Source organism: Fistularia commersonii, chromosome 8 (genome assembly GCF_037954325.1).
Source record: "Fistularia commersonii isolate RoL2024-O1a breed Wild chromosome 8, RoL_Fcom_v1.0, whole genome shotgun sequence".
NCBI classification, from domain to species: domain Eukaryota; kingdom Metazoa; phylum Chordata; class Actinopteri; order Syngnathiformes; family Fistulariidae; genus Fistularia; species Fistularia commersonii.
In genome coordinates this window covers 49,545-76,871 of record NC_141291.1, presented here as the reverse complement: position 1 = coordinate 76,871, position 27,327 = coordinate 49,545, and the positions used below count along the sequence as shown (strand labels likewise).

The 27,327-nt window shown below is 49.7% G+C and overlaps 2 protein-coding genes across 2 annotated transcripts; one reads left to right on the top strand and one right to left on the bottom strand.

Moving 5' to 3' along the window:
* Window positions 1-711: 711 nt before the first annotated feature.
* Window positions 712-26,352, bottom strand: LOC147231552 (gamma-aminobutyric acid receptor subunit rho-3-like). Its single transcript, XM_086150434.1, has 10 exons — window positions 26,061-26,352; window positions 21,301-21,413; window positions 14,500-14,567; window positions 11,428-11,651; window positions 5,925-6,007; window positions 5,681-5,818; window positions 5,099-5,251; window positions 4,193-4,254; window positions 3,530-3,661; window positions 712-1,207 (listed from the first exon to the last, which is right to left on the bottom strand). Exons 1-10 carry the CDS (start codon window positions 26,195-26,197, stop codon window positions 905-907), a joined length of 1,413 nt encoding a protein of 470 aa, XP_086006560.1. The 5' UTR covers window positions 26,198-26,352; the 3' UTR covers window positions 712-904.
* LOC147231553 (kelch-like protein 11) lies at window positions 8,046-10,467 on the top strand. The gene is made up of 2 exons (XM_086150433.1): window positions 8,046-8,787; window positions 8,887-10,467. The coding sequence occupies exons 1-2, from the start codon at window positions 8,300-8,302 to the stop codon at window positions 10,448-10,450; spliced, it is 2,052 nt and encodes a 683-aa protein (XP_086006559.1). The 5' UTR covers window positions 8,046-8,299; the 3' UTR covers window positions 10,451-10,467.
* Window positions 26,353-27,327: the final 975 nt, after the last annotated feature.

Below are 27,327 nucleotides of genomic sequence, written 5' to 3'. Positions count from 1 at the left end.
CGTTTTAGTCAGGGAATCACCCGGGGGACCAGAGTACAACGTCTGATGAACAATAGCCACACCACACCGGCCTGCAATAATAATTATCATTTATCCTTTATTAATCTCCGTGGGGAAACTGGATCTCTGTGATGAAGCCTTGGATGGTGGATGAACCAGGAGCAGAGCGTCCAGGGCTTTGGCCTGTCGCTCAGCAACACTTGGACTCACCAGGAGGAGCCGGGATCCAACCGGGAATGTTGGTTTCCAGAGACGACGGCTAGACCTCCTGCGTCGTGCGGCCCTCATATAACTCACTGTTCCCCTCTATTCCAGGTCAAAACCCCCGGAATTCAGTGCACCCCAAACTACATCCACCTAATTCCAAGTAACCCCAAAATCACACAGAAAATAAGCGTCAACATGAACCCCGACATTCGTGACGCGCTACAATATGTCGGGGTGGCGGACGGCCGCTCCCGCAACGGACCGCAACGTCTCTGAAACGTATCGACGAGTACGAAAAATGACGAGGAATCACTGCCTCAGAATGGATCGCCGGACCAGCACAAATGCAATATTTGTCGGAACGTGTTGGAAAAGCAGCAGCTGATCCCCTGCACGCCAGGACTATGTGATGAGGCTCGCCAGACGCAGGAACAAACGCCGGTAGAATCTGTCACGTTAGAAAGCAAAGTCCCTTTGCTTCCCCATGAAAACAAACAGGTCTCAAAAAACACACACTTTTATTGCACATAATCCAAATGCACAATTTCCCTTTTATAGGAAAAGGATCAGGTAAAAACAACGGCGTTCAGAAATCAAAGAGCTGACGGTCCCGGCAAAAAGTGAACGAAACTCAAATGTTCGTGTGAATTCAAAAATGGTTGCAATTCCATTGCGTGCGTCAGGTTTCCGACCGGGATCAGGAGTAGAGGCTCCAGTAGATGGTGTTGAACAGCAGGTAGGACAGCGGGAACGCCAGCCTGGAGTACGAGTCAATCATGTAGCTGTTGTTGACCAGCAGGTCGACGTTTTCTCGCACAGATCGCTGCCGGCGGAGGCGGGTTCCCTCGGAGGGACGCGGGTCCCGCGTCTGCGTAGGCGTCGTGAGGGGGTCGGAGGTCAGAGTCGCTGACATGCGGGGGAACGGGGTCAGCTCCATGTCGTTGTCATGGAAACATCCGTCAAAGGCCATGGCCTGGCTGGCGTTGAATGTGGACGGGAGCTGAAAAGACAGCATTGAGTCGGTGGAAAGTTAGACGCCGACTTTTTCATTTTGGAAGGAATATTGGCAGCCGGAGGGAGAAGACAGAAAAGTTGCGGAGATAAAAGTTAAATGTGACGGCAGCAGATACAGCGTCGAACACCGAACGATGTTGAGAAGCCGGAGAAAAAATGGCTCTGCAAAAACAAATCCTGGAACGAAGTGGTCAAACAGAAAGACAGCGGTGGTAAAAAGCTACAGACGTGCACCTTATACTTTGCTGGAGTCATGCGTGTGCATCATCTGACCCCAGAATCAGCGGCACACACTGCCAACCCGGACGATTGTGGCCGCCGCAAGTAAAGACATGCGCAGTGCGGCTTCAAAATCCACATGCTCTTATAGTTCATACCAGTGGTGGGCCGTCAGGGCCTGCAAGGCCTTCTCTGCTGTCCTAAATAAATATCCGAATCACAAACCTTAATTATATTATGTCCATGGATACTTATTAAATAATTCCAAACGGTCTGTTCACTTCCTTTCACAGCTTTTCTCCTGCTTGTGCTGCTTTCAGACATGCATTTTCATACTAAAGCATTTAACCAATCACATATCAGCCATAATCTGTTGCCAGGCAGGGTCAAAGTCAAAGGAGTCTGCCTGGGGGGGCCTGCACAATGGGTTCTGCAACCCCTTTACGCAAAAAATAAGTGTTGATGACGCTGTTGCTTCAACCAATCAGATTTTGAGTTGGCGACATCAAAGCCTTCTAGCAGGCGACAGCAACGTCAGCGTATTCGCACCCTTTGATTGGATAGTCGGAGAGCGGACAAGTGTATTAGTGAGGAGAAGCGTACTAGCGAGCTGCGAACAGAACTATACTTGTGTTAGTTTAATATCATTTTTTTCAACCCAAAATGGCTTCAGGAGGAGAAGAAACAGATTTAGTTACTAATATATTGTTAAAGCGATTTTCTTTTTGAAGAAAAGCTCGGCATAGTAAAGAAAGGAAAAGGATTTGTCCGACATTTTCAAGCCACGAACTATGAACTATGAACACGAACTAACCCTAACCCCTGGCTCACAGGCTCCGAGGTGCACTGCAAATTACCGGGAGTGCTTGGAGACAAAGCGCACGGATAACGCACCTCTCTTTATACTAAATTTCGGCATAATAAGACATTTTTTTATAGCCATAAACTAATTATTGGGGGGTGGACTGATTCGGAGCACCACTGAAGGCCTAGGTGTAAAATACACAGGCTGCCACTGGTTTATACTAACCCAGATGTGTGTGTGCATCAACAAGCGACCCGGCCTTGCTTGGAGGACACTCACCACCATTGCTGCTCTCAGGTTCATTCTTCACAAAACCTTCAGGCGATTTCCCGATCATTGTCAGGAAACTTGGTCAAACGACGTGCAAACTTTGAGAACTTCTGCACGTGTTGTTGAACTTATGAGATATTAGTGATACGTTCTTGCAATTCCTGTCATCTTCTGCTTCTTGTCTTCCTCCAGGCTGCCCCTCCAGGGGTCTCCACAGGGAATCCACCTCCTCCATCCAACCCTATCCTCTGTATCTTCTTCTCTCACACCTTGGTCTTCCTCTAGACCTCCTGCCGGCCGGCTCCGACCCCAGCATCCTTCTATCAATGTAATCGTTCTCCCTCCCCCGTCCACGGCCCAGCCGTCTCAGTCTGGCCTCTCTGACCTTCTCTCCAGAACATCTACCGTGTACCGTCTCTCCGATGGGCTCGTTCCCGGTCCTATTCCTGGCCCTTGGAGAGAGTTACTTCCCCCAGTTGCCCCTCAGGGACAAATAAAGTTTTCTGATTCTGATCCTCTCCATCTTCCTCGCTCCCAAAAAAAAACTCAACATCTCCGACATCTTCATCTCTGCGACCTCCAGTCTTCTCCTCGATGCCAGGGTCTCCAAACCATACCGCATCTTTGGTCTCACCACAGTCTCCTCCACGTTTCCATTCCTTCTGAGGATTCTCCTTGATAACCCCAGACCCTTTTCTCCAGCCGTCCATCTCTTCACCTCCTTTATCTGCAGTTGCTGAAGCCTCACCGTTCCACTCGGATCCCTCTCATTCACACACATGTATTGCACGTTTGATGAACATTCTGCTTTTCTAAACCTTTGCGGAGAACATGCCAAAGGCCAGAATCCCGTTTTACGAGTAGTTCCATTCCTTAGCGCGGGACCAGGTTTGACCAAAGTTTGTCTTCAACTGCCCTCCTGGAGTTGTGCGTTTCCACGACCGCGACCGGGGCGGCTGGGCGTAATGGCACAAGTTGTTCACTAGAGGGCGCCGTCGGCCCCAGCAGGCTCACCTTGCCCCTCTTCATCTTCCTCATCTCCTCCAGTGTGGTGCAGTAGTTCACGGCTGCGTACTCGATGACAGACAGGAAGACAAACAGGAAGCTGGTCCACAGGTAGATGTCCACCGCTTTCACGTACGACACCTGGAGAGCAAAGACACAGCCGGTGAGCGTCTGCCTTTTTTAAACGGACAGGAGCGTGGCCGACGGGACGAAATCGAAAACAAACTCAAATAGAAAATTCAGCGCTCTGACCTCCGCGGGTGAACCCGCGATATCTTGAATCAAGCTAAAACCACTGTTTGAAGGCGTACAGGAGAGCACCGCCCATTTTCTAGAAAGGCAGAATTTGTCCACTCTAATTAAAAATGTGTCACAACTTTCCAGGGGCTCCATTTGAAGAGCCCAGAGATGCCGCTCGATCAATCATGAGCTGTTTTCCAGCCCGCAACCAAAGTTCATGAAGAAAGAAATGAAGATCCGAGGAGTTTCCTGTCGGCGGCCCGTGCGGAGGACTCTCCCCCGCCCTCCTCGGACGATCCGAAGCCGCTTTGCAGACGGGCTCGTCCCGAAAAGAACGCCGAAATGTTTTTCCAGCGGTTCTGAAGAACGTCTGGGCTCTGCCCTTCCTACCCTTTGGCCCGAGGGCTCTACCCGCCGACCGTCTGTGCTCACCTGAGGCATGGAGGAGGACACCCCTGTGATGATGGTGGACATGGTGAGGACGGTGGTGATACCTGCAGGGGAGCAATGAGAGGCGTTTCTCACGGCAGGCTTGTTTGTACGCAAAAGCTGACCTCCGACACGCAGGGCGTCTTCTCACACGACAAGTCTAAACGGCTTGGGTTGGATACGCTCGGATGGACAAACCCGGGTTGCTCCTGGGAAATTAGGACAAATGTTCTAGCCCAGTAAACAATGCCACATGACAACACCGTGTTTCAAAGCTGTGATGACTTTCTGACGTCTCAACGACAACTACCGGTGGACTTTCTGCATTCGCCGCTGCTCTGTGACCTCAATGGGACGGAGCCGCAGCCACCCTTTACTTAGACAGGATTTAACGTTCAAAATGAACTGCAAAGCACCCATTCAGCGAGAACTTAGTGCAGGTCAGGATCCAAACGGTCCAAAAATTGATAAAAATGAAATTGTGATCAGTTTGTGTTGAGGTTCTTCAGCCCAAATCAACCAAATGCCCCCCTGTTTCTGGGACGTGATCTTCTGCAAACACATCTGTGTGTTCTAAAAGCCATGGGCATGGAAAATGAAGAATCATGGCTCCGGCTTCTTCGAGGGTCGGAAAACATCTGATACTCACGGGAACTGAAGCAGTCGGTAAAAGTCTGGGTTCTAAACATGATGAACACTGAAGCGGAGTCTTCAGCATCTCCTCAACCTTCATAATCGTGAACAACATGTATGGCTCTGGATATTAATTCTGATTTTACTTTGCACCCAAATCGCTCTATTGGCAGTCATTTGCAATTTGTGGTACAATTTGGCAGCTGTGTGTTTGTGTGTGTGTGTGTGTGTGTGTGTGTATATCTGTGTGTGTGTATATATCTTTGTGTGTCTCACCGAGTGAGACGCGCGCCGGTACCGCCCTCCGGTCAATCCAGAAGGAGACCCAGGACAGGACCACCATCAGCATGGTGGGGAAGTAGGTCTGCAGCATGAAGAAGAGGATGTGCCGCCGCAGGATGAAGGTGATGAAGAGCCGGTTGTACCATCCTGAAGGAGACACAGAGGACAGGCGTGGGGGCGGAGTCTCGAGCAGGAAGTAGGAAGCCGCTGCTCGGATACGTCCTAAAGGTGCTCAAGATGCTCAGTGTCATGTCTTTTCTCAAACATCTCCAAAGCAGCTGAAAGCTCCAACAGCTGACCCCGTGTTTATGCCCCTGCTCGGTGCCTCTGTGTGTGTGTGTGTGTGTGTGTGTGTTTGTGTGAGGAGGACGCCTTGGCCACAGTGTTGATGATGGAGTGGTATTGGTCTCCGTGCAGAGACAGAGCAGCAGAGCCAGCCTCTGGGTGGAAATGGACCTATGAGTCGCCACCCTTTTACACTTTACAGTGAGTGGAGACATCAGGCACCACTGATGCTCAACGCCCCCCCCCCCCCCCCCCCCCCACACACACACACACACACACACACAGCCCTACCTGTGCTGCTGTAGAATGCCAGGCCACTGGAAGGTTGGAAATTCTCAATGAAGAACTGGGAGAGGACGATCTCATCCGTGCGCAGAGAGTCGTTTCCATTTTTCCAGTAGAGCATCAGGTCGTTTTCATTGTAGGCATCTGTAGAGGTTAATCTCAACTCAATAAGGAGAAAGATGTGTGTGTGTGTGTGTGTGTGTGTGTGTGTGTGTGTGTGTGTGTGTGTGTGTGTGTGTGTGTGCCTCACAGCTCTCCAACTCCAGTGAGCAGTTCTGGGTGTCCAGGGGGAAGCTGCTGAAGTCCATCGAGCAGAGTGCTGTCACTGTGACCCTGGAAGACACATGAAGACACATGCAAACACATGCAAACACATGCAAACACACACACACACACACACACACACACACACACACAGTTATTGCACTGCGGTCACTGTGTCCTTGTTGGACTTCTCTGGGAGCAGCTGGAGAGGGAGGAAGCTCTACCTTGTCCTGTGTCTGTGACCAACATCAGTCTAACATGTCATGGTTTTTATCGAGTAGACCTCCGCAGAACGTGTCTGAGTCATGTCCTCCCCGATTCAGGTCACGAGGGGACTTGTATGTGGAGTGAATGTTTCCTGCCAACCCCTGGGACTTCAGCACCAGCCAGATGTAGGGTTTGATTGTGACAGGAAAGAACGCTCCAAGTTTTCATGGTGAAGCTGCCAAAGGTTGGCACACAGAGGAACTGTGGTTCTCATATGAAGTTAGGTTTAACTCTTGGTTTGGCAGGAACCTTTGTGGGCGTGAAACTTGTAGGGGTCTCACTCAATAAGCTGAGATCAGGACTGAAACGTACAGGAGAACGACTAGTGGTACATCTGAAACTTCTGAAAGGCTCTCTGTGAAAGGGGAGAAGACTTTCCACAAGTAGACAAAGCATCTCCACAGACGTAGCAGACACCTTCTTGCAAACCATCCCAACGCTCCAGCAGGACACAACCGGAGGTGGTCGGCCAGTTATTGACACACACCCCGATTTCCTTCAGAAAGATTCGAACCTCCAGACGTCCCGTCGCCGAAGTTCTGGGGGCGAGCGTGAAGGCTGCGGTGCATCGACCTACACGGTGCACTCTACACGTGTATATTCATGAATCATCGTGTGTCCACACACTCAGGAGGGTGTGTCTGTGATGCTCACCACTAACTGCTGAGGACCAGACCTGTGATCTCACCTAAACCTACAGTACACATGCACACCCAGCCTGGGCAGTGTGCACTGCCACAAGGCAATGCAAGTGTGTGTGTGTGTGTGTGTGTGTGTGTGCGTGTGTGTGTGTGTGTGTGTGTGTGCGTGCGTGTGTGTGTGTGTGTGTACAGTGGCTGGAGGAGGTCATGCCTGCGGTGCCTTCACAGGTGTCCCACCTGTGTGACGTCACAGCAGGTTCTCAGAGGAGTGGAGATGAGCGCACAGCTGTGATGGTTCTCCTCGCTGTGAGTCCTGTAAAGCAGCCGTCGATGCTGGATTCCATAAACCTGTGATTGCCGCCAATGCTTGGGTTCCTCCCATGGGTTGTGGTAACGTGAACGTGCTCGCTGCAGGTAGGCGCTGACCTCACGGTGACATCGCTGGCATGTCGTTGTTAAAGGGACTCCGTACGGCAGGTCTGGGCTGACGTTGCCGGCCTCCCCTCGCAGGACACACACGGACGTGCTGACACTCCCCCGTCCTCGAGAAGAACGGTGCAGGTAACCAGACCTCCTTTCCGGCAGTCCTTCTATTTCCTGAACCTTCTTCACATTTCTGGCCTCTGGTGGCCAAGGAGCCGCTCGTCCAAACAGCCAATCTCGACCCGCAGCTCACTATTCAGCTCAGGTGTAGTTTGGAGACGTTTCCCTAGAGGGTTTGGCTCTGCTTGCCAAACGTCCCCTAATGGTCATGGGCTCAGTCAGCAAGGCGTCACCCGCTCCCTGTAAACACTGTGAAGTCCATCTGAGAAAAGAGAAGCCTCTGTGAAGTCTGGCTTCAACACTGTCATTCCTTTCGGCCACTGCAAGTCACCAGTGAGTGCTGGCAGTGGCGGTGGTACGGCGCCCGAGCGACATTGGACTCAGAAGCACCTTCAAAAAAGGCCAACAACCTCAGACAGCTTGTGGAAATCTTCTGGTTTCAGCAACTGGGCTTGAAAGGAATTCCTTTAGTTGAAGACATTTCAGCCCTCATCCGAGAGGCTTCTTCCGTTCTCAGGTCTGCCACTGACCTGAAGAAGCTTCTCGGATGAGGGCTGAAACGTCTTCAACGGAAGAAATTCCAGTCAATTCCGGTAGCCAAGACAAGAAGTTTTTGACAGCGATTCACAGTGACCTGGATGACTGAGAACCTCCACGGACACGCAGACAACTTGTTCAGGGGCTTTCTGAAGATCGACAAGCAGATGTGAAGGGATGAAAGTGTTCATACAAAGTGAGAGCAGAGGTTATGCTGATGGACCCATTGATGGACCTGTTGATCAGTGGAGCTCACATGAAACTCAAAAGTAGTGTTGCGTGTTCAAGGAGTCCTGTGAGCCTATGGAGTCCACGCAGCCCGGTCTTCCGAGGCCGTCCGGGCGCCGTGTTCTGAAGGGAAACACTTCTTTTCATGCTTCCTCATGTCTCCCTCCTTGTCCTCCCTGTGCTCCCTGGCAGTAGGATGGCAGCGTTGGTCCCTCCCCCGGAGGAGTCCGCCAGGCCCGGCGCTCTGACGGCATCGGGACGTGCCGAGGAGACGGAGGACTTTGTCTGGTCTTCGTTCTGCTCCGAGCTGTCCCGGCGGCAGAACGAGCAAAGGCAGCGGGGAATGTTCTGCGACGTGACACTGGTCTTCAACAGGGGCGTGACGGCCGGCGGCGCTGATGCTTTTGAGCTCTCGGCCCACGGGTCCGTCCTGGCCGCCGCCACGGACTATTTCGGCCCGCTGCTGGGAGGGCAGTTCTCCGAGTCTCTGTCCCGCCGCGTGGAGATGAAGGAATGGAACTCTGAGACGGGTCCGACCCCGGAGACGGTGGAGAGCGTCATCCAGTACATGTACACCGGCCAAATACGAGTTAGCACCTGCAACGTGCAGCAAGTATTGGAACTAGCTGATAGGTATGGTGTGTTCACGGTCACATATCCATTTGTGGGAGACAAAGGCATGTCATGAAAAGCTGATCCGCAAGGAAATACCTCATTCTGCATCTCCGTCAGGTTCCTCCTGCAGCGACTGAAGGACTTCTGCGGTCAGTTTCTGAGGAAGAAGCTGTCCATACCCAACTGCGTGGTGGTCCACAGCCTCGCTCACATGTACACCCTCGACCCACTGGCCCTGTGCGCAGCCAGCATGATCCGCTGCAACTTCTCCAAGGTGATCCAGGACGAGGGGTTTTACGCGCTCCCCTTCTCGCTGGTCCGTAAGTGGCTGTCTGACACCGAGATCACGGTGGACTCTGAGGAGGAGCTGTTCGAAGCTGTGGTGAAGTGGGTTCGGAGGAACCCGGAGGAGCGAAGCCACTGCTTCGAGGAGCTCTTCCGCCTCCTGAACCTCTCCCAAATCAGGCCCTCCTACCTTGTCGGGGTGGTGAAAAATGAGCACCTGGTAGCCGTGAAAGAGTCCTGCCTTGGACTGGTCTCTGAGACATTAGAGGGACATGCTTTCCGGTTTGAAAACTTCCGATCGGGCAATCCCGACTCATCTTCTCACATGGCCTCCGGCCCTCGCTCGGGCCAGAAAATGGATGTGATCATGGTGGTCGGTGGAGTGTCAGATGGAGGGGACTACCTGAGCGAATGCGTGGGCTACTTCATCGATGAGGACCGTTGGGTCAACCTGCCGCATCTCCATAACCACCTGGACAGCCACGCCATTGCTGCCACAGAGTCCCACATCTACGTGGCCGGTTCGATGGAGCCAGACTTTGCCAAGACAGTGGAACGTTACAGCCCGAGCCTGAACACCTGGGAGCAGGTGAGCAGCCTGGACATGTGCAAGCACTCTTTTGGCCTGGCCCGCATCAAGGACACCTTGTACAGCATCGGCGGCCGCGGGAACTTTAGTCCGGGCTTCAGAGATGTCGGCGTGTACGAACCCGAGCAGGACAAGTGGCACAAGGCGGAATCAGCCCCCCGAATCCTACGTGACGTGAAGACGGTGAGCGTGGAGGACCGCTACGTGTATGTGACGGCACGCGCCCCTATGGAGACCAACAATGAGGATGGAGTAAGAACGGTAACCGCTTGCTTTGACACTGAGAGCCGCCAGTGGCGGGACGTTGTCTCCTTGCCTCTGCTTGACAACTACTGCATCTTCCAAGTGGCTGTTGCCTCCACTAACTTCTACCACACGGCGTCCTGCTGCCCAAAGAACTACGCAGCATGGGACGACGAGGCGCGGGACAAAACCGCCGCGCTCACGTCGCAAGAGATTCTCGACAGCCTTCCGCCTGAGGTTACCGGCATCGAGGGCGCCGCGATCTGCCCCCTCGGTGAGGACGTCTTCATTATGGGAGGCTGGATGAATAGCGATGATGTAGACAAGCAGTACCGGCGGGAAGCCTTCCGCTACTGCTCCAAGCAGAGGCGGTGGACGCTGCTGCCACCCATGCCTCAGCCCCGCTGCAGGGCCGCCGCTTGCCACGCCCGCATCCCGTACCGTTTCCTGCGCGGCTCGCAGCGCCATCCCATGCCCCACAACCTAGCCCACCCGCAGGGCCACATCCAGAAGACGCAGTGTCTCAATCAGCAAACCCTTAACCTGCGGCGGCAGGGAGGGTGACGACACAGAATCTGTCCCGTTTGTCTGCCAAGATTTCTTTTTGTCAAAAGCCAAAACAAGTGAAAAAAAAAAACAAAAACCAAAGGTGGAATCATCATGAACAACCATCTGGAGAATCTCAGGACCAGACCACGGCTGTGTTTTCCAATCCGGGAGCGGCTGGGATCGGGCCACCCCTTACGTCACACGACCATCAGCTGTCTTCTGACTGGAGCATCAGCAGCTCCGCAGTCAGACTCGGGTGATGAATCGCAGCAATTCCTGGGAAACTAGTTGTTCCCTCGGCTCCTTTGGACTCTACTGGTTACTGTTGCAAAAATGAACAGACATTTTCCAATAAACGTATGCATTGGTCAGTTAAGGGTTAAGGCCAAAAGAGTCATCGGACCATGGAGTCGAAAGGAGTGTCGCGTTACCAACAGTTGGAAGCGCTGCCAGCTGCCAGCTGCCAGCCCATCGTTTTTATCTAGTATTTATTTCTTGGATCTTGAAGACAAATATCATCCAAAGTAAACTAAATGTATGTGGTTTTTAAACCAATCCCAGTGTCTTTGCCTGAACACTAGAAGACACAACAGGTGGGAGTGGACTTAAGATCACCATTGTGTACGGTTTGAATTTAAAGTTTCCGTTTTGAGGATAAGTGTCGGAAAACTAACGATCTTTAATTGATGAGAGTTTGCGAATACCCCCGAAGGTAACAGCGATGTGGAATAAATGTTGGAAAAGGTCTGGGTATTAACTGAAGATGTTTTGGTGTTTGGTGGGCTGGAGGTTTGCAGATGGGAGGGAGAAAGTCCTGTGTTTATGAAGCCAGACCAAAGAGCCTGGATGAGGCTGGCTGGAGCAGGCTTAAGGAAGCACAAGGTCCTGGCGGCTGTGTGCGCTGCAGCGTGGATATGGACCACCAAATCTTTGAGGAGCAACGGAAAAGATCGGGTCGTCAACGGGGCTGCGATGAGCCGTGTCCCGCTTACCTGACGCTGTAGAGGATGTTCCCATCTGGGTAAACACGCAGCATGATGTTCTCCATGGTGGTGTCGTGGATGAAGGAACGTTTGGAGTGGACGAAGAACACATCGGGAACCCAGATCTTCTTCACCAGCCGGGAATCAAAAGTCCTGCTCTGGTTGTTGCGAGACGGAAAGGACAGGCGCTCGTCTTTCCAGTAGTGACGCAGGTACAGGGTCATGGTGAAGTCCTGCAGGGCGAACGGCGAGTCCTGAGTATTTCTCGCTTGGACATCGGCACCTCGGTGTGTTGGGAATACAGGGTGGAGCCGGACCGGAACATTAACACAGTTCTGCGAAGGTCGCTCGATCAGGACATGGTTAACCACTAGCCGCAAACCTGTCACTTCCAATGCGTCAGCCGGGTCCCTTAGCTGCACATACCCACTCGTGAGACAGACGTTTCTTGTCATTTCTCAACCAACCCGGAGAACCCTCTAGAGCGGCGTCTTGACAATTCCAGATAAGACACCACTGCCATCGTGCTCTCAGAAACACCGAAAAAAAAGAATTCATGAATCGTGAAAAGATATCATCAAATGACCTCAAAGATTCACACAGGCATTCAGCCCCTCATTCAAAATTGTGGGCAATCGATTACCGGTACTTTCCTGCATGTTTTAAGACAATGGGAGGAATATCTTTGTAGTTACAGCTAACAGTTGAGACAATTCATATTTCATTGTATTTCTTATTCTTCCTCCTTTCTACTATTATCTATTACTGTTATGTTTTTTACTTGAAACTCTGGCACAACAATTTCCTTCGGGATTAATAAAGTTGTTCTCATCTCATCTCATCTCATATATATCTATATGGTCTAGATCATGAGAGGGAGAGGTCTTTAAATTGAATCCTGAAAAGGGAATCTGATTTGAGCCGTGTTGAGAATTATTTTTCCCCAATGAAGCTGTTAGCTGCGACCTCTGACCCCCAAGTGTGTGAAACGATAAGAAACGCGGTGAATTAATGATCTTCTCCTCATGAATTTAATTCAATTTAAAAACATAAGTGTCAATATTTTGGGTTGACACCGTCGACGGCCCTCTCACCAGAAACCCTTGGGATGAAATTAAATGGATCTGAAATCACTGACCAAACCAGCCTTTTTCCCAGTAAGCATGAAGGTGTCACGGTCTGCTCTGCTGCTTTTGGAGCCAAAGCCGGAAGTTCAGTCACGACCATGAACGTGTCTCGGTGCGTGTCAGCCAATCGGCGAAGGAGGGACAGTCCCGTCATGTGATTGGCTGAGAGCGAACACAAGCATGCTTTCAGCGGGAGCTAACGCTAGCGGTTAGCGGCTAGCATGTAATCTCCCCACCGAACCCCCGGCCCGGCGGGTCTCCGGGTCTCCGAGACGAAAGTGTTTCACCGGCGGAAGGGACACTTTCAAGTGGTTAAACATTTCTTTTTCATGGAAATGGAGGGGCTCACGGAGGACGGACTGAAATATCTCCCAAATTCTACTACTGCCGCTGGGCAGCTCTTCAGCTATCCAGTGTTTTGGATGATTATCTTTTTTTTAATCACACGAAGGAACATTATTTCTGGACCAGGAACCCACGGGGGGGAAACGGAGCGGCTGCCCTGGGGACGTGGACGTGGACATGGACGTGGAGCAGACACACCTGCCGCTCCTCTCCAGGAGGGTGAGCTGTGACCTCTGTTCATGCCTGGACCCGTCCAATGCTACGCGGTGGCCTTGAAGGGACGTGGTGGTGATGCACGACGGCGGGTCTGTGAATGCTGCTCCTGTAAGTGATCGTTGTTCTTGACACAAGCAATAAAAACGCAGATAACGGTGGGTCGGGGGATGCGGGGCCGTTGCAGGCGGTCGGGGGATGGCGGAGTGTCTGCTTGTTCGGAAAAGTCAACTGCGCTTCGAAACGGGTTCCCGAGAGGAAAATTGTCTGAATTAGTGTCTAGCAGTTAGACAATAGTGCGCCGTCAAATCATACACTTAACATAATTTAAATGACTTTTGGCCGCTGCTACAAAATCCTCTTGAAGCAACAGGGCTTGATTTTCTCCCCTCGAAGGCGCCTCGCTGTTGTCCAGAGACCTGTCGAGGTCAGATGGACCGCAGGAGTTCCCAGACAGAAGCGACAGGGCCCGGACATGTGACAGGGCCGGCCCACCAGAGGCAAAGGCCCGCTTGGCAAATGGAGCTGTAAAGTAGGACCGAGGTCTTCCTCGAGACCTCTTGCCTGGCAGCTCCAATTCCAGCATCCGTCTACCAATATATTCTCTATCCCTCCTCTGTACATGACCGAGTTGAAGTGGTTTATCTGTTGCTCCGATTCTCTGAAGCTTCGCGGACATTATTGTTTTTCACCGTCTTCGTGTTTCATGCTAGTTGAATCATACAGCAACTTAACAGAAGCTTCCCAGTGTTGAAATCAGCAGAACTTTGTGAACAGGTGTATGTCGGAGGGACCGGAACGCCTACCTGTCGTAAGCGACGTGTAAATAGAGATATAGGTATAGATTTATTCCTCCCATAGTCAAAACACATGCAGCAAATTCAGAAGTTATCCAGACTTTTGAGTGAGAGGATGAATGTCTCCATATGACATGTGAATGACAGGGTAAATGTTGTCTATATGAAGTGTGAGTGTGAATGTTGTCTATGTGGTGTGTGAATGAGAGGGTGAATGTTTGGAGGACTGTGAGTGGGGGACCCTATCTCTGGCCCAATGGAAGCGCAGATAGTCTCCGGTCCCCCCGCCGCCCTGAGCACAGATCGGTGGGATAGATAATGAACGGACGTCTCTGGGAGGGTCTTTGATAATGTAATATCAGTGTTTTGTAGACCGAGATCATGGCGGTGGTGTCTGATGTGGAACGGTCTAGGGGTGAGCGTGAACATGTTGATCAGTCACGGGTCAAAGTTACACACCAGCGACGGCCTTGAGGGGACGCGAGCTGGGATTCTGTGAGATCTTCACATTTGAAACGCTTAAACCTTATCGAGCACGACCCGGGATTACAGGTGTGGAGAACAGGCTCGGATTGATTTTATTTTAAAGGAGGGCTCACCATGTTGACCTCGGAGATGCTGTCGATGCTCTCCACCTGGACGTCAATGCCCACGGGGATGGCTGCCCCTGGAACCAGTTAGAGCATGTGTGTCAAACTCAAGGCCTGCGGGCCACATCAGGCCTGACATGTAATCATATCTGGCCCGCAAGATCATTTTACATTATTGTTATTAATGGCCCGTCAATATGAAGCGCTGATAACACAATACTACAGATCCCATAATGCAATGCTTCAGCAGCCTTGCCACGTTTTTTCCCCGTCAATCAAGTCTAGCTTCTGTTGCTGTGCGTTATTGCGAAGATAGCCCCTCACGATGCCGAAGAGAAAAGTTGATTCTGAAAGCAGAGGAAATTATGGACATTAAATCGATACAAGGGACAATGACTGGAAAAGACATTTTTGAAATGTCAGAGTGTAACCGACATGAAACTACCCTGGAACAAACTTATTGGACTTACAACTGATGGAGCACCAGCTATGTGCAGTGCAAAAAGTGAACGAGTGGGAAGGATGCGAGTTAAGATGCAGGAGGAGAACTGTACTGGTGAGTTAACAGCATAGCACCGCATCATACACCAGGAAGCGCTACGTGGCTGTTACAGTTTCCCCCCCAGGAGGACAAACACAGGTACATGGAATTGCGGGTGGGTTTATTCAAGCCTTTTCGAACGAGAGCCGACGCTGACTGAAACCATGGGTCGGCCTTCAATACTCTCAGGCTGATTAGCTGATTCCCCTCTGGTGCGGCGGGGCCTCCAGGTGCAGAGGATAACCGCAGTGATCACTGTGCATCTGGCCCGGGGACCCGAGGACCCGAGGAATCGTGACAGTGGCAAAGTCCTGAAGACGGATCATGTAATGAGCACTGTAACACAAACTGTATACTTCTTCTGAGCCAGAGGGTTAAATCACTGGCAGTTTCAGTCTTTTATGCAGGAGATAGATTCAGAGTTTCCCTGCATTCCTTATCATACAGCGGTGCGTCGGCTAAGTCGGGGAAAATTTCTCAACTGAGTTTTTGAGCTCAGAAACAAAATCTGCCAGTTCGTGGAAAGTAAAGGAAAAGACTCAACCGTTTTGAGGAATGAAAAGTGGAAGTGCGAGTTGGCATTTCTGGCTGACATAACAGCTCATCTAAACGCCTTAAATCTGCAGCTCCGGGGACGTGAGCGCATGACCGCTGACACGTATGACGCAGTGAAGGCATTTCAAGTGAAGCTGCTTTTGTGGGAGACAAAAGCGACAGTGCGACTCACCTCACTTTCCCCGTTGCCCAGGGAACCAAGTCGAATCAGTTGAACCAAGTCGGCACAAAGGTGTTCCCAAAACCACGCTTTGCAGTGTGGTAAACCGCAGTAAACTGAGCGCACTTTGCGCTGAGTTCGCACGGCACTTTGATGACTTTGAGGCACAAAAAAAGAGTTTTGATTTGCTTCGCAACCCATTTGCATCGATGTGGAAACTGCACCTGTGCAGATTCAGATGGAACCGTTGGAGCTGCAGTGTAATGGGACACCAAAGGCAAAGTACAACACTGCGGGGCCGGCTCACTTCACTCACTCCATCCCCACACTAATGCCCCAGCTCCTTCTACATGCGGCTCGAGCCTTGTGCACGTTCGGTAGCACATATCTGTGTGAGAAGCTCTTCTCAGTGATAAAAATTAACAAAACAGCACACAGGAATCGTCTCACTGATTAGAGCCTGCAGTCCATCCCAAGAATCTCCACTAGATGGGACCTCACACCAAACGTGAGCCAACTTGTTTCCAAAAAGAGATGCCAGGTGTATGGCTGCGATCAGATGACATGAGAGCAAAGAAAAATGGAATGATTTGATTTGTTATTGCTGAAAAGCACACATTTGATGTACATTTCCAGGTTTTGTAGCATGTTCATATTTCTAACTTGTATTTCTAACTAATTTTGACATGAGATATTTTTATCCAGAGCAAAATCTTTTGGGATATTTAAAAGTTTGTTTTTTATATACATTGACATAGACGCAAAGGAGTTTTGAATGTTATTTTGATGTTTCGTAGTTCATATATCTAACTTGTATAATTTAACAAGATACATTTTTATGGAGAAGAGGATATTAAATGCAAGTTATTTAAGTTTAAGTTTATTCCAGAATAACATTTCTGTCTTTTTTTAATCCATATTTATATTCCAAAAACATGAAGTTTTTGTGTTTTCAAAACATGTTTATTGTGTTCGGCCCGCGACCTAAAGTGTGTTTGGAATTTTGGCCCCCTGTGCAATTGAGTTTGACACCCCTGAGTTAGAGAATCGTTTTTTAAAAAGCCCGCCACGGCTTTGGTCTGCAAGGAGAAGAATCTTTAAGTCATCATCACACATGCAGGAACATGTGATTATAAGAGCTACATGAATGCACTGTGGCTTTCAGGGTTGTAGTGCTCTCAGAAATGTATTGAACATGTTGTGGCGTGACATCGTTAAAAATGATTTGCTCCTGTGACCACATCAGCCGTCCACATCCGTCTCCCTCTGCAGCATCTGCCTCATGAGAAGCGAAAGCCTGGCCAACCACTCGAACCAAACAAGCAGAGCAAACACAAGTCAATCCTGCACTTATAGCTGCGCCCCTTGAACTCACCCCAGGCCCGGAAAGCAAAGCGCAATCACTTCAAACTGCAGCATCGGCCCCTTCTGCTAACTGCGCGTCCAATATTCAAGGCTGCGCATCTGCTGCTCGTTAGGTTTTGACAGCATTTAAATGAACATTCCCACGTGGCTCAGGTGCTCAGAGCTCAAGTGACCTATTGGCCGGCAGCTCCGTCACACGGTGAGCTGCATAATGAGACGTCCAGAGCAAGCACCGTACGTCGACCGGGATAGAATTCGGCAGAACCGCCAAACGCTGCGGCTACACATGATGTGCACACACCTTGTCACACGATGCACACCGGACACACAATATCTCACGATCCACTTACAGTGGGAGATTAGTGAGATTGCGCTGCCGGATTGAGATATTTGCGTAGACTTTCAAATCCTAACAATGATATATTTCCGGAGCCCTTTCCATCAAGGTGCCGTGGACAAGAGCAGGACAAATGAATGACAACATGCCAAGGGATTAGAAGCTTCTCGGAAACCACCTGCATGTTTTTGTCTGTTGGGGGAACCTGGAGGACCGTGAGGAACCCCACAAAGACAGAGGGAGAACATGGAGAGACCGAACAGACAGGCTCCCTCTGGGAATTCAGCCAGAGATCTTCTCGCTGTGAGGAGGACAAGCTAACCAGTGCTCCACCCCGGCCTCCAAAAAGAAGGAGAAGAAATGAAAATGACAAGAAAAAGAAAAAGACAGAAAGAAAAAGAGAAATCCTGCAGAAGAGGACTAGATCCAAGGCGTGTCTCCGCATTCTTGGAGGGTTTAAAGTCGAGTTTGAAGATGCATTGAGCTGCCAGGATCTGCTCAGCACCAGAGCTGTCGGGCAGAACCCCTCGCAGAGATTCGTCTGGGCTCAGACCCTCTGATAAGCTTAGTCCTCTGGTCTGCTGAGACCCTCCGGTCGGCTCAAGACTTCGGGTCGGCTCAGACCCTTCGGTCACAAGTCTTCAAAGTGTCTCTGAGACGAGCGTCCCGAAAGAGGGGAAAGTCCATTGCAGCTGTATAAACACGGGCTTATCATTCCCGTGGGTTTACACAGCGCAGAGGACTTTGTCTCTTGATGGGGAACATAAAGCAGTTATGGGATGAATTACAGCTGGAACAATAGCCGGAGTTATTGTTGTGCACGAGGGCGGCGCTGAGGACATCTTCCAAGATTGATGACGGTGGAAGGTGATGTCTGTGAGGGATTGGATGTAAACTGAAGGCCTGAATCCTCTGATTTCCTCTGCGGCCCCTCGGAGGTTCGCTGCATCTCTGCCCTACACCCGACAATAATGTCAAACTCAACCCAAAAGACCGACGGCTACGTCCGGCTCATCTCCGGGTTTCATTTTGAAGAGACTAAGATGAGCAGCAGACACATAACCCTCCTCTTTGATTTTTTTTTGTTGGTTTTATGTTATTACACTTAAAGTAGAGAAAAAAGCAATCAAAAAATGAAAATGACTTGTGACCCAAAAATCATCAAATCCTTCTCGCTGCATGTCTGGTACTCGCCGCTCCGCTTTGTCTGTGACCTCCATTTGAGCGCTCTTTACCAGGTCACCTTCCCTTTGTGTCTCGAAAGGCAAAACAAATAAAAACTGCCCTTTAAGGTGTGTGTGTGTTTGTGTGTGCTGATGTTGGATGTAAAACATGTTAATTCCACTTGAATGTTTGCAGGCTGCCAGCCTGCACAATACACACTTAATTTAATGAAGTCCATGTTGTAGCCGCTGCCATAAAGCTCAGCCGCAGGTCGGCTTTGTCCCCGGCTGACTCAGGAAACCTCTGGCGGTTCAGACTCAACATCGGGTCGCCCCGACAACGACTGCAGCTCGTTGGGAAAACCCCACACAGGTCGCTCACTTTTCGCCTCCGCCGGCAGCGCCCTGTTGGCAGGAGAAAGGAGGCCATGGCTATTGTCCTTAATGCAAAGTAAAGCCAGAAGCTTAAGGTGAAGCCAGAGTCCTGTGGCAGGGACGGGAGCCTGCTGGGCCACAGCTTTGGGATGCGTGTTCGTGTTTCCTAAAAATAGTATTCCTCATCACGAACTCCGGCTCATGGATGCGGCTTCTGTTGTCGGGAACTGTCGGGGAGTCAGGCCTTCAGGTAAATGATGTCTGGCAGGAAAAAGTAAAATCCTCCAAACAAAATGTTACTTGCACAAAAATCTCACTCTCTCTCTCTCACTCTCTCACTCATTCACTCATTCACTCACTCCCGCACGCAGGGTTTTTTTTCACATGGTTGTGATGTGAATGCTTGCATTCTGGAAAGAGGTGTTAACGTCCCTGTGAGTTCTGCAGACGTTCTCTTAGTGTTATTTCCGTGGCTTGAATGTGCGTGAAATTGACCTTTTTTTAAAGAAACATTCCAAGTTTGCGATGCCGGGACTGAACCGTCCAATTAGCCGAGGCCACGCCCCCTCTGCGATGCCAAAAGAATTTCCAGGATTAAGCTGATTATAGTCTTTTGCTTCCTATACCTATATGGCCGGGGTGTCCGGTGTGGAGCTCACACCCATTGCTGTCCAGATACATGCATATTCTCAGAGGATCCGCTGCCTCCTCCACCCAGCGGGGTCTCTCAGGACGTTGGACTCTGCCGGTGACGTGTGGTGAGGGTGTTTTTAGACTTTCACATTGACTGTGAGGCAGAGAATCCTATGGGCTTGACCCAGACGCGGAGAGAGCCGGGATCTCAGTCCGAGTCGGCAAATTACAGTGCGGAGAAATGCCGCGGGGCCGCGGGCCAGCCAGAGGCGCTCACGCTGTCCCCGCGCCCCGGGTGCCGGGCCACACCTCAGGCCAGAGGCTCAGGAGCCATGGTGTGGAGCAGGGACATGGCAACGTCCTGCAGAAGACAAAGGGGGGGGGGGGGGGGGGCAGCAAACCTCAAAGTAACACAAGAGCCATTAGCGACATCCCAACGACAATCCAGCTAAACGTGCAAAGAATGAAAGGAAGAGCCTGTAGCTGGAGGAGAGATGACAGCATTGTCCTTCGTTTAACCATTCACCGCTTGGTTTATCTTTCTGTGACAGGCTGCCTCCTGTCGTCATCGGGATCCTCTGGGGGGTTAGGGTTAGGGTTAGGGTTAGGGTTGTTGTGAGGGCAAATTATTGGTGAGAAAGCTTTGTTTTCGCCTCTCCGTGGAGTCAAAAATGAACGTTTCCCACACTGGAGACGCCGACCAGTGTCAGTCATGCAGTCACTCGTCCCAGCGCAGGTGATCCTCTGTCTTCGCTTTGAACCGATGTTCCTCGTCAGCCCTGCATCTACAGCCATACAGCCATATTTGTCCAGACATCTTGTCCGAACCTGATCTTTGCTGCCAGAGGTTTTCCAGCTCTGTATTTTCAAAGACGTCACCTCAGAAGATTCAGGCCAGTCATTAAGGGGACATCAAATAAAACCTCAGAGGGAGTCTCATATCCTTCCGAGAAAAGTTTACATTCTTTCCTTCTTTCCTGACAGCTGCACGTGGTTTGGGATGATTTGAAATATCATAATATTACAAATGGTTTCTGGTGTCGCTCCACCCATCGACCCACTGTAACATGCAGCTCCCAGCCTGCTCTCCTCCCCTCCAATCATCTCCTTCCTGCATGCATTGTGACAAGTGGCCCAGTCATGATCTTTATTTCAAATATCAGTGTGTTTGCCACCCCCTCCATCTGCTCCAGACCTGGAATATAATCCAGATTAATGCATGCGAATCCCCCGACCCACACAATGGCAGCACGCATGCTCACACTCATCCAGTTGCAAAACCACATGCGAGCACTAACAATCCCATTTCACACAGCACACAGTCTCACTGCGCTTCAAACACGTTAAGACACACACACACACACACACACACACACACACACACACACACACACACAGCCTCGTGCTGCCACACAATGTATCTGGGTCAGCCTTTGGTGATTTTTGGATTGACACATCCGTTGTCTGTGTGACCCAGTGCCCATTGTCACATCATCAGACCAGCTGAGCCATCATCATCATCATCATCATCGTCATCGTCATCGTCATCATCAACAGCTAAACTGTGATCAGTGGAGGGCGAGGGATAGATTATATCATCAGGGACCTCAAGGCTGGGGAGTGTGTGTGTGTGTGTGTGTGTGTGTGTGTGTGTTTTTGTGTATGAGAGAGACAGACAGACCTCCAAAGCCAGGTCTCATTGCAAAGTCGTGCTCCTCGATTCTCAGCAGCTGCTCACTTTTGATGAGCAGTGTTTTGGTGCTGTCCTGCTTCTTCAGCTTATAGTCGATTCGTCTGCAAAATGAAAACAGAGACAGAAAGTGGCTGATTGGTATATTTAGAGGGGAGACACTGAGATGTCTTTGCAGACGATAGGATCCGACCAAAACGTGCTGAACATCAATGCTAATCAGCCGGTTCGCGGCAAAATACAGTGCACCTGAAACCTGTCATAGCGGTGGGCAATCGAACTGATTGATTGATTTGTTTTGATTGATTGACTGGCAGGAGAAGGAGGAGCCTCTTGGCTGTAGAGTTATGAACATCTACGACAACCGCTTCCCTTTTTGTCTTGCTGAGCTTGGTTTTAACGCTCTGACACCTGAAACCCTGAACCTTTGATACCTGTTCACGCAAAGGCAGAGTCTATTTCAAAGTTTGCTACGATGCGGTAGGTTTATTGGAGGGTCCAGAACTCGTTTAGCCTGCCGACATCGAGCGGGTCCGGGAGCGGAGACTGACTTGGACTGAAGGGCTGGAGAAGAGATATGCCCGGTCCCAGCGTACATATACTCTTGTCAGTCCTGAGCAAAAGGTAACTGCGCACAGGAGGGTGGAATCAGGGGCAGAGACGCCTCCCAGTCAAGGTCAGAGACAAAGAAGCGACATTCAGGCAGGAAGCTAGACTCAGCAGTTGCCCCAGACGTGCCATGGCAAATGTCCTTACAAACAACATGTATGAGCTTTTGAATCATCTTCACACCTGAGCGGTGTGTGTCTGTGGTGTTCACTATGTGTTTGCCTGTGTGCTGCTGGCCTGTCGTCATAGAAACGGACCACGGCGGTTGAGCTGCGCTGTTTTGGCCTCTCAGCAGTCAGAGAGTCTGAGGGGACTAAACACACTTGCCTTTGTTAGTTGTTCGTCTTTCTTTTTCCTCCCCGTTCCTTCATGCTCCCTCGTTCATCCTTCCCGCCACCGGCTGCAGGTGAGGCCTGTCTCCGTTGACAAATAAACACTTGCACACGGATGCTCACACCCTCTCTGCAGCACACGCGAGGCATTTGATCGTATTCCCACAGTCCTCTGCTGATGGAGCCGCCCAGGAGCTAACGGAGAACCTCTTTCATCAGCTGTCACTTTAAGACTGGCTTGACAGGAGGCTCCTCTGGCACTGGTCAGGTCTGCCTCCACTGTCATTCAGGATTTATGGACTGAATGCACAATATTCTGACAGCTGTGGGACATTCATTCATCCATTCTGGATTGTCCTTATTTCTTCACTTTTAACCAACAATACTAAAACAAATCTAACAAATAAATATTAATAGTGAAAGAACTCCACTCTGTCGTGATCATGGTCCGAGCCCACAGCTCCATCGTCCGCTCCTGTTTCTGGACGCTCCACGCTGATCGGGACATCCTTCGCTCCACTAAAATTCTGAACATTTCCTTACCATTTCCCTGCGACTGCCGATTGTAAGTCTGCGACTGGAAAAATCGTAAGGCGTAAACCCTCCATTAGTTGTCAGGATAACTTCCAGATCAACGTGGTTACTGTTGTCTCGGCAACCAGAAGAGTTAACATGAGACACATGGAATGAGAGAAGGCCTCTCGAGGATCTGGAGCCTTTGTGGAGCCGCTGTGGAGAAAGCACACCTTTATCTTCATCCCGTGGACACTGGTCTTCAGCCCGAGGGCTCTCAGCCGACCGCAGGCCACGGCTCGTTCGCGCTGTCCAAGTGGAAAGGTTTCACGAGCAGCCGGTCCACTAAACTTCTACAACACCAGAATCACACGGGGATCTTTGCAGAACGACACGTCAAATCTGAATAAGAGGATTGGATTACTGTTGTTTTTCTGCCCGTCAATCTTCGTCACTCTGCGAGTGCAGGGACTTTTCTGACAGAGAAGAACATCAGTCTGTCAACTCTCCGTCAATTGATCGCCATCGCAGGAGGGCAGCGCCCCCCTTTCAGCACCTACTCACACACAGGAAGGCAGAGAGGTGGCGCCCCGAGGCTGCAGCCACAGTGCCTGAAAACGCTCTCAGCCAGCAGGAACGCACAAACCTGAGTCACTGCTCACAGGGAAAAAAAAGGAAAGTCTCCGGCATTTGTTTGTTTTCCTCCAACAATGAAACTGAGTAAGACTTGGGCTTAAAACACTATGACATTCTGTAAATGTCACGGAGACCTCAAGGACACCTCCAGAATGTAGAAGGCTTTAGTTACTGTGTGTGTGTGTGTGTGTGTGTGTGTGTGTGTGTGTGAATGAGAGAGAGAGAGAGAATGAGATTGCCATGAAAGGGTCTAAAGAGTTTGGACTAAGGTGGGGTTGATGTTCTGAATCTTTCAGGCCTCAGTATTCCAACAAGGCTAGCTGTGCAGACCAATATATGCGTGTGTGTTCAAACACACACACGTGGAGTTTGCAGGTCAACACACAGCGGCGTAGTGTGATAAAAGCTTGTGAGAGATGTTGTGTGCTAACAGATTAAAGGGCTGTGTCAAAGTCACACACCTTGACTCAAACAAACAAGGACACACACGTCATTGTGGAGGCAGACAAACAGCAAGCAGCCCGATCCCATAAACAGATCCCTCAACAGAAGACCGGCCTCGCTCTGCTGAGGAGCATGAGACGTATCTTCATCGATCACACTAGATCCCGTCAGGATCAGGAATGGGAGTAAATCATATTAAGTCCCTCCAAAACTTGGGTGCAGGTCTCGTCCATCCCGTTCGTGTTGATTTCTCAATAGAGAACAGGAATTCCGCTCCAAACAATAGCAGGCGACTGCTCGTCCTCCTGCCAGACATCTTGAGTCTCCTGGCGATCGGACGTCATGAATCTGAATGAATCCTGTCTATTTATCCACACGAGGGGAAAGAAGGATAATCTGACCTTTAGGATCTGCTGACGACCAGCGGGGTGACCTCCAGCCCCCTAAACACCTTCATTCAGGGGCAAGTGTTGTATTGTACAGACACACACACACACACACACACACACACACACACACACACACACACACACACACACACACACACATACATACACACAATCGTGTTTGTGTGTGTGTGTGTGTGTGTGTGTGTGTGTGTGTGTGTATGTGTGCAGGACTGTCTCAGAAAATTAGAATATTGTGATAAAGTTCTTTATCTTCTGTAATGCAATTAAAAAAACAAAAAAATACTTTTTCATGATATTCTAATATTTTGAAATAGGATTTTTGAGTTTTCTTAAGATGTAAGCCATAATCAGCAATATTAAAATAATAAAAGGCTTGCAATATTTCAGTTGATTTGTAATGAATCCAGAATGTATGACATTTTTGTTTTTGTAATTGCATTACAGAAGATAAAGAACTTTATCACAATATTCTAATTTTCCGAGACAGTCCTGTATATATATATATATATATATATATATATATATATATATATATATATGCTGCTTAAAAAAATAAAATAACACATCCAAGATGTGAATGAATGAAATACTCTCAAAAACTTTGGGCTTTACAAAGTTGAATGTGCTGAAAACCCAATCACACAAAAATTATCAATGGAAATCAAAATCACGAAGCCAGGGAGGTCTGGATTTGGAGTTAAACTCCAAATGAAAGTGCAAAAACACTACATGCTGATCCAACTTTGATGTAATGTTCTTAAAACAAGTCAAAATGAATCAGTGTTGCTTCCTAAGTTGACAGTTTGATTTCACCAACATAATTGAAGTTAAATTGTGTTGTTTAAGTGTTCGCTTTGTTTTTTGAGCAGTATATATATATATATGTATACATAAAAGCTAAAACACTTAACTTCTGATTGCCCGCATGACGCAATCATTTGTAAGCATGCAGGTTGCTTGTCTAAAGATGGCCTCTGGAGAAGCTTCACTCACTGACCCCCTTCCGGCTCCTCTGGCCTCCTTCACTGACACACAGCTGATGAAAAGCTCAATCAATCTCAGAGAGTGGGTTTTCCATGCATTCACTCCTGAGTTCCTTGAGTTCCACTGTCACACTGTTGGAGACAGCGTCAGGGGGCAATGACCAAAAGGAGCACACACAGACCGTGGGAACACCGTAGCTTTTTTCTGACAGTATCTGCCCGATAACCTCCGATTTTGGGCCGAAACTTGGCGGCAAACACCAGCCCTGTCTGGTCTGCAGACAGTTCGCTTGAAATGAAACTAACCCATTCCGATGATCGAGGAGTTCAAATGAAACAACGGAGAGAAGCAAGAGAAGCAAGAATCAGCTTCACGCAATAAACCAGTGTCACTGGCTAATGATGTACAAAAATCCTAGCCAGCAAAAGTCTGGACAATCACAAGGTCCCCCCTGACAGAGCCGGGAGATGGAGAGCATTCATTCACACACACTTTCCACTGACGATGCTGTGTGTATATACAGTTTATATATATATATATCATGTATATACACACACACATATAAATATATATATGCACACACACATACTTATACATATAGGTGTGTGTGTATGTATATGGGGACCTAGAACTACCAATTCCATGGTTAATAGTTTTCTCCTGAATGTTCCTAATGAGATCCTTACATGAAAATGAAGGTCTGTCCTCCCCTGGATGAAGACGAGTGAACGACACACAAGCAGAAGTTACTCACACCCACACAGAGAAGCCTAGTGGTTCTCCAGGCTGTAAGCTGTTGGTAAAGCGCATCGAAGTCTCTCACCCTCCGAACTTGAACTTGCTGTTTTCCCCGAGAAAGACCTCTTTGTGCTTCCTGCGTCCAGAGTTGCGACCGCCAGTTGCTATGGAGACAAGGCTTGCCACAGCGAGGGCCAGACAGGTCAGCACGTCCACCTTCATGTTTCTCTGTCTTCCCCGCCACGGTGGACATCAGCATCCCCCCCTCCCTGGCCCCCCAGGTCCGTGCAGGTAGCCCGGCCTGCTAACGCTAGCCGCACAACTCAGACATCCTGCGCCGGGTGGAAACTTCAGCTCTCCAAGCACATCTCAGGAACCTTCCCCTCTGCGCCTCTGCTCGCAAACACTCTGCCGTCACAGCTGCAGTTCTGCTGATGGACCCCCCCCCAAAAAAAACACACACACACACATACACACACTCATACACACACTCACTCCCCCAATCACTCATCCACTGTCACAGTCTGTTTCATCTGCAGTTTGATGGATTTTTCTATCTCTGATTAAAATCGATATGAATCTATTCCTCCCGGCAATAGAGGAATGACACTAATTCCACACTAATCCTCTTATCCAGAGCCCCAGCAATCTTTCACTAACCTACAAACCCACACACACACACACACACACACACACGGAGAATCGCTCATCAGTAATCAGGATTTTCTCAACACAATGAAAAACTCAGGCACCTGGTGTGATTCTATGAGGTGGCTACACACCTACCCTGTTTGTGTGTGTGTTTGTGCGTGTGTGTGTGTGTGTGCGTGTGTGTGCAGTAGGGCTTTCTGGTGGCAAAATGAATTGTGGCTGTTGAAAGCAGTCAAACAGTAAAAGGTCGTCTGTGAGTGCTGCCTCGCCTGCAGCCTCCGCTCACATCCCATAATGATTCAACAAAACACACAGCAGACACACTGACCCACACTGACCTGCTACCCATTCATGTAAAGTTATTTACTCACGGGCCAATTTAATTCATGATCATTGATAACTGACAAGTGGTTGATGATGATGCGTGATTGATAACTGACAGGTGATTCATGATAAACTGTTGATTGATAGCTGAGAGGTGATTGACAAGTGACAGGTGATTGATGATGATGGGTTAATAATAACTGATGTTGACTATTTGCTCAGTTCAGATTAGGAGCTCCTGTAGATGACCAGGACTTCCCCCGGTGGAGCACAGAGCCTCGGAGGCATCCGCTGCGCTCTCCGGAACGCCGCTGTCTGATTGGTCTTCACCAGGACCTGTGGCGCTGTCACCCTCCGCCTCCACCGCCGTCCGAGCT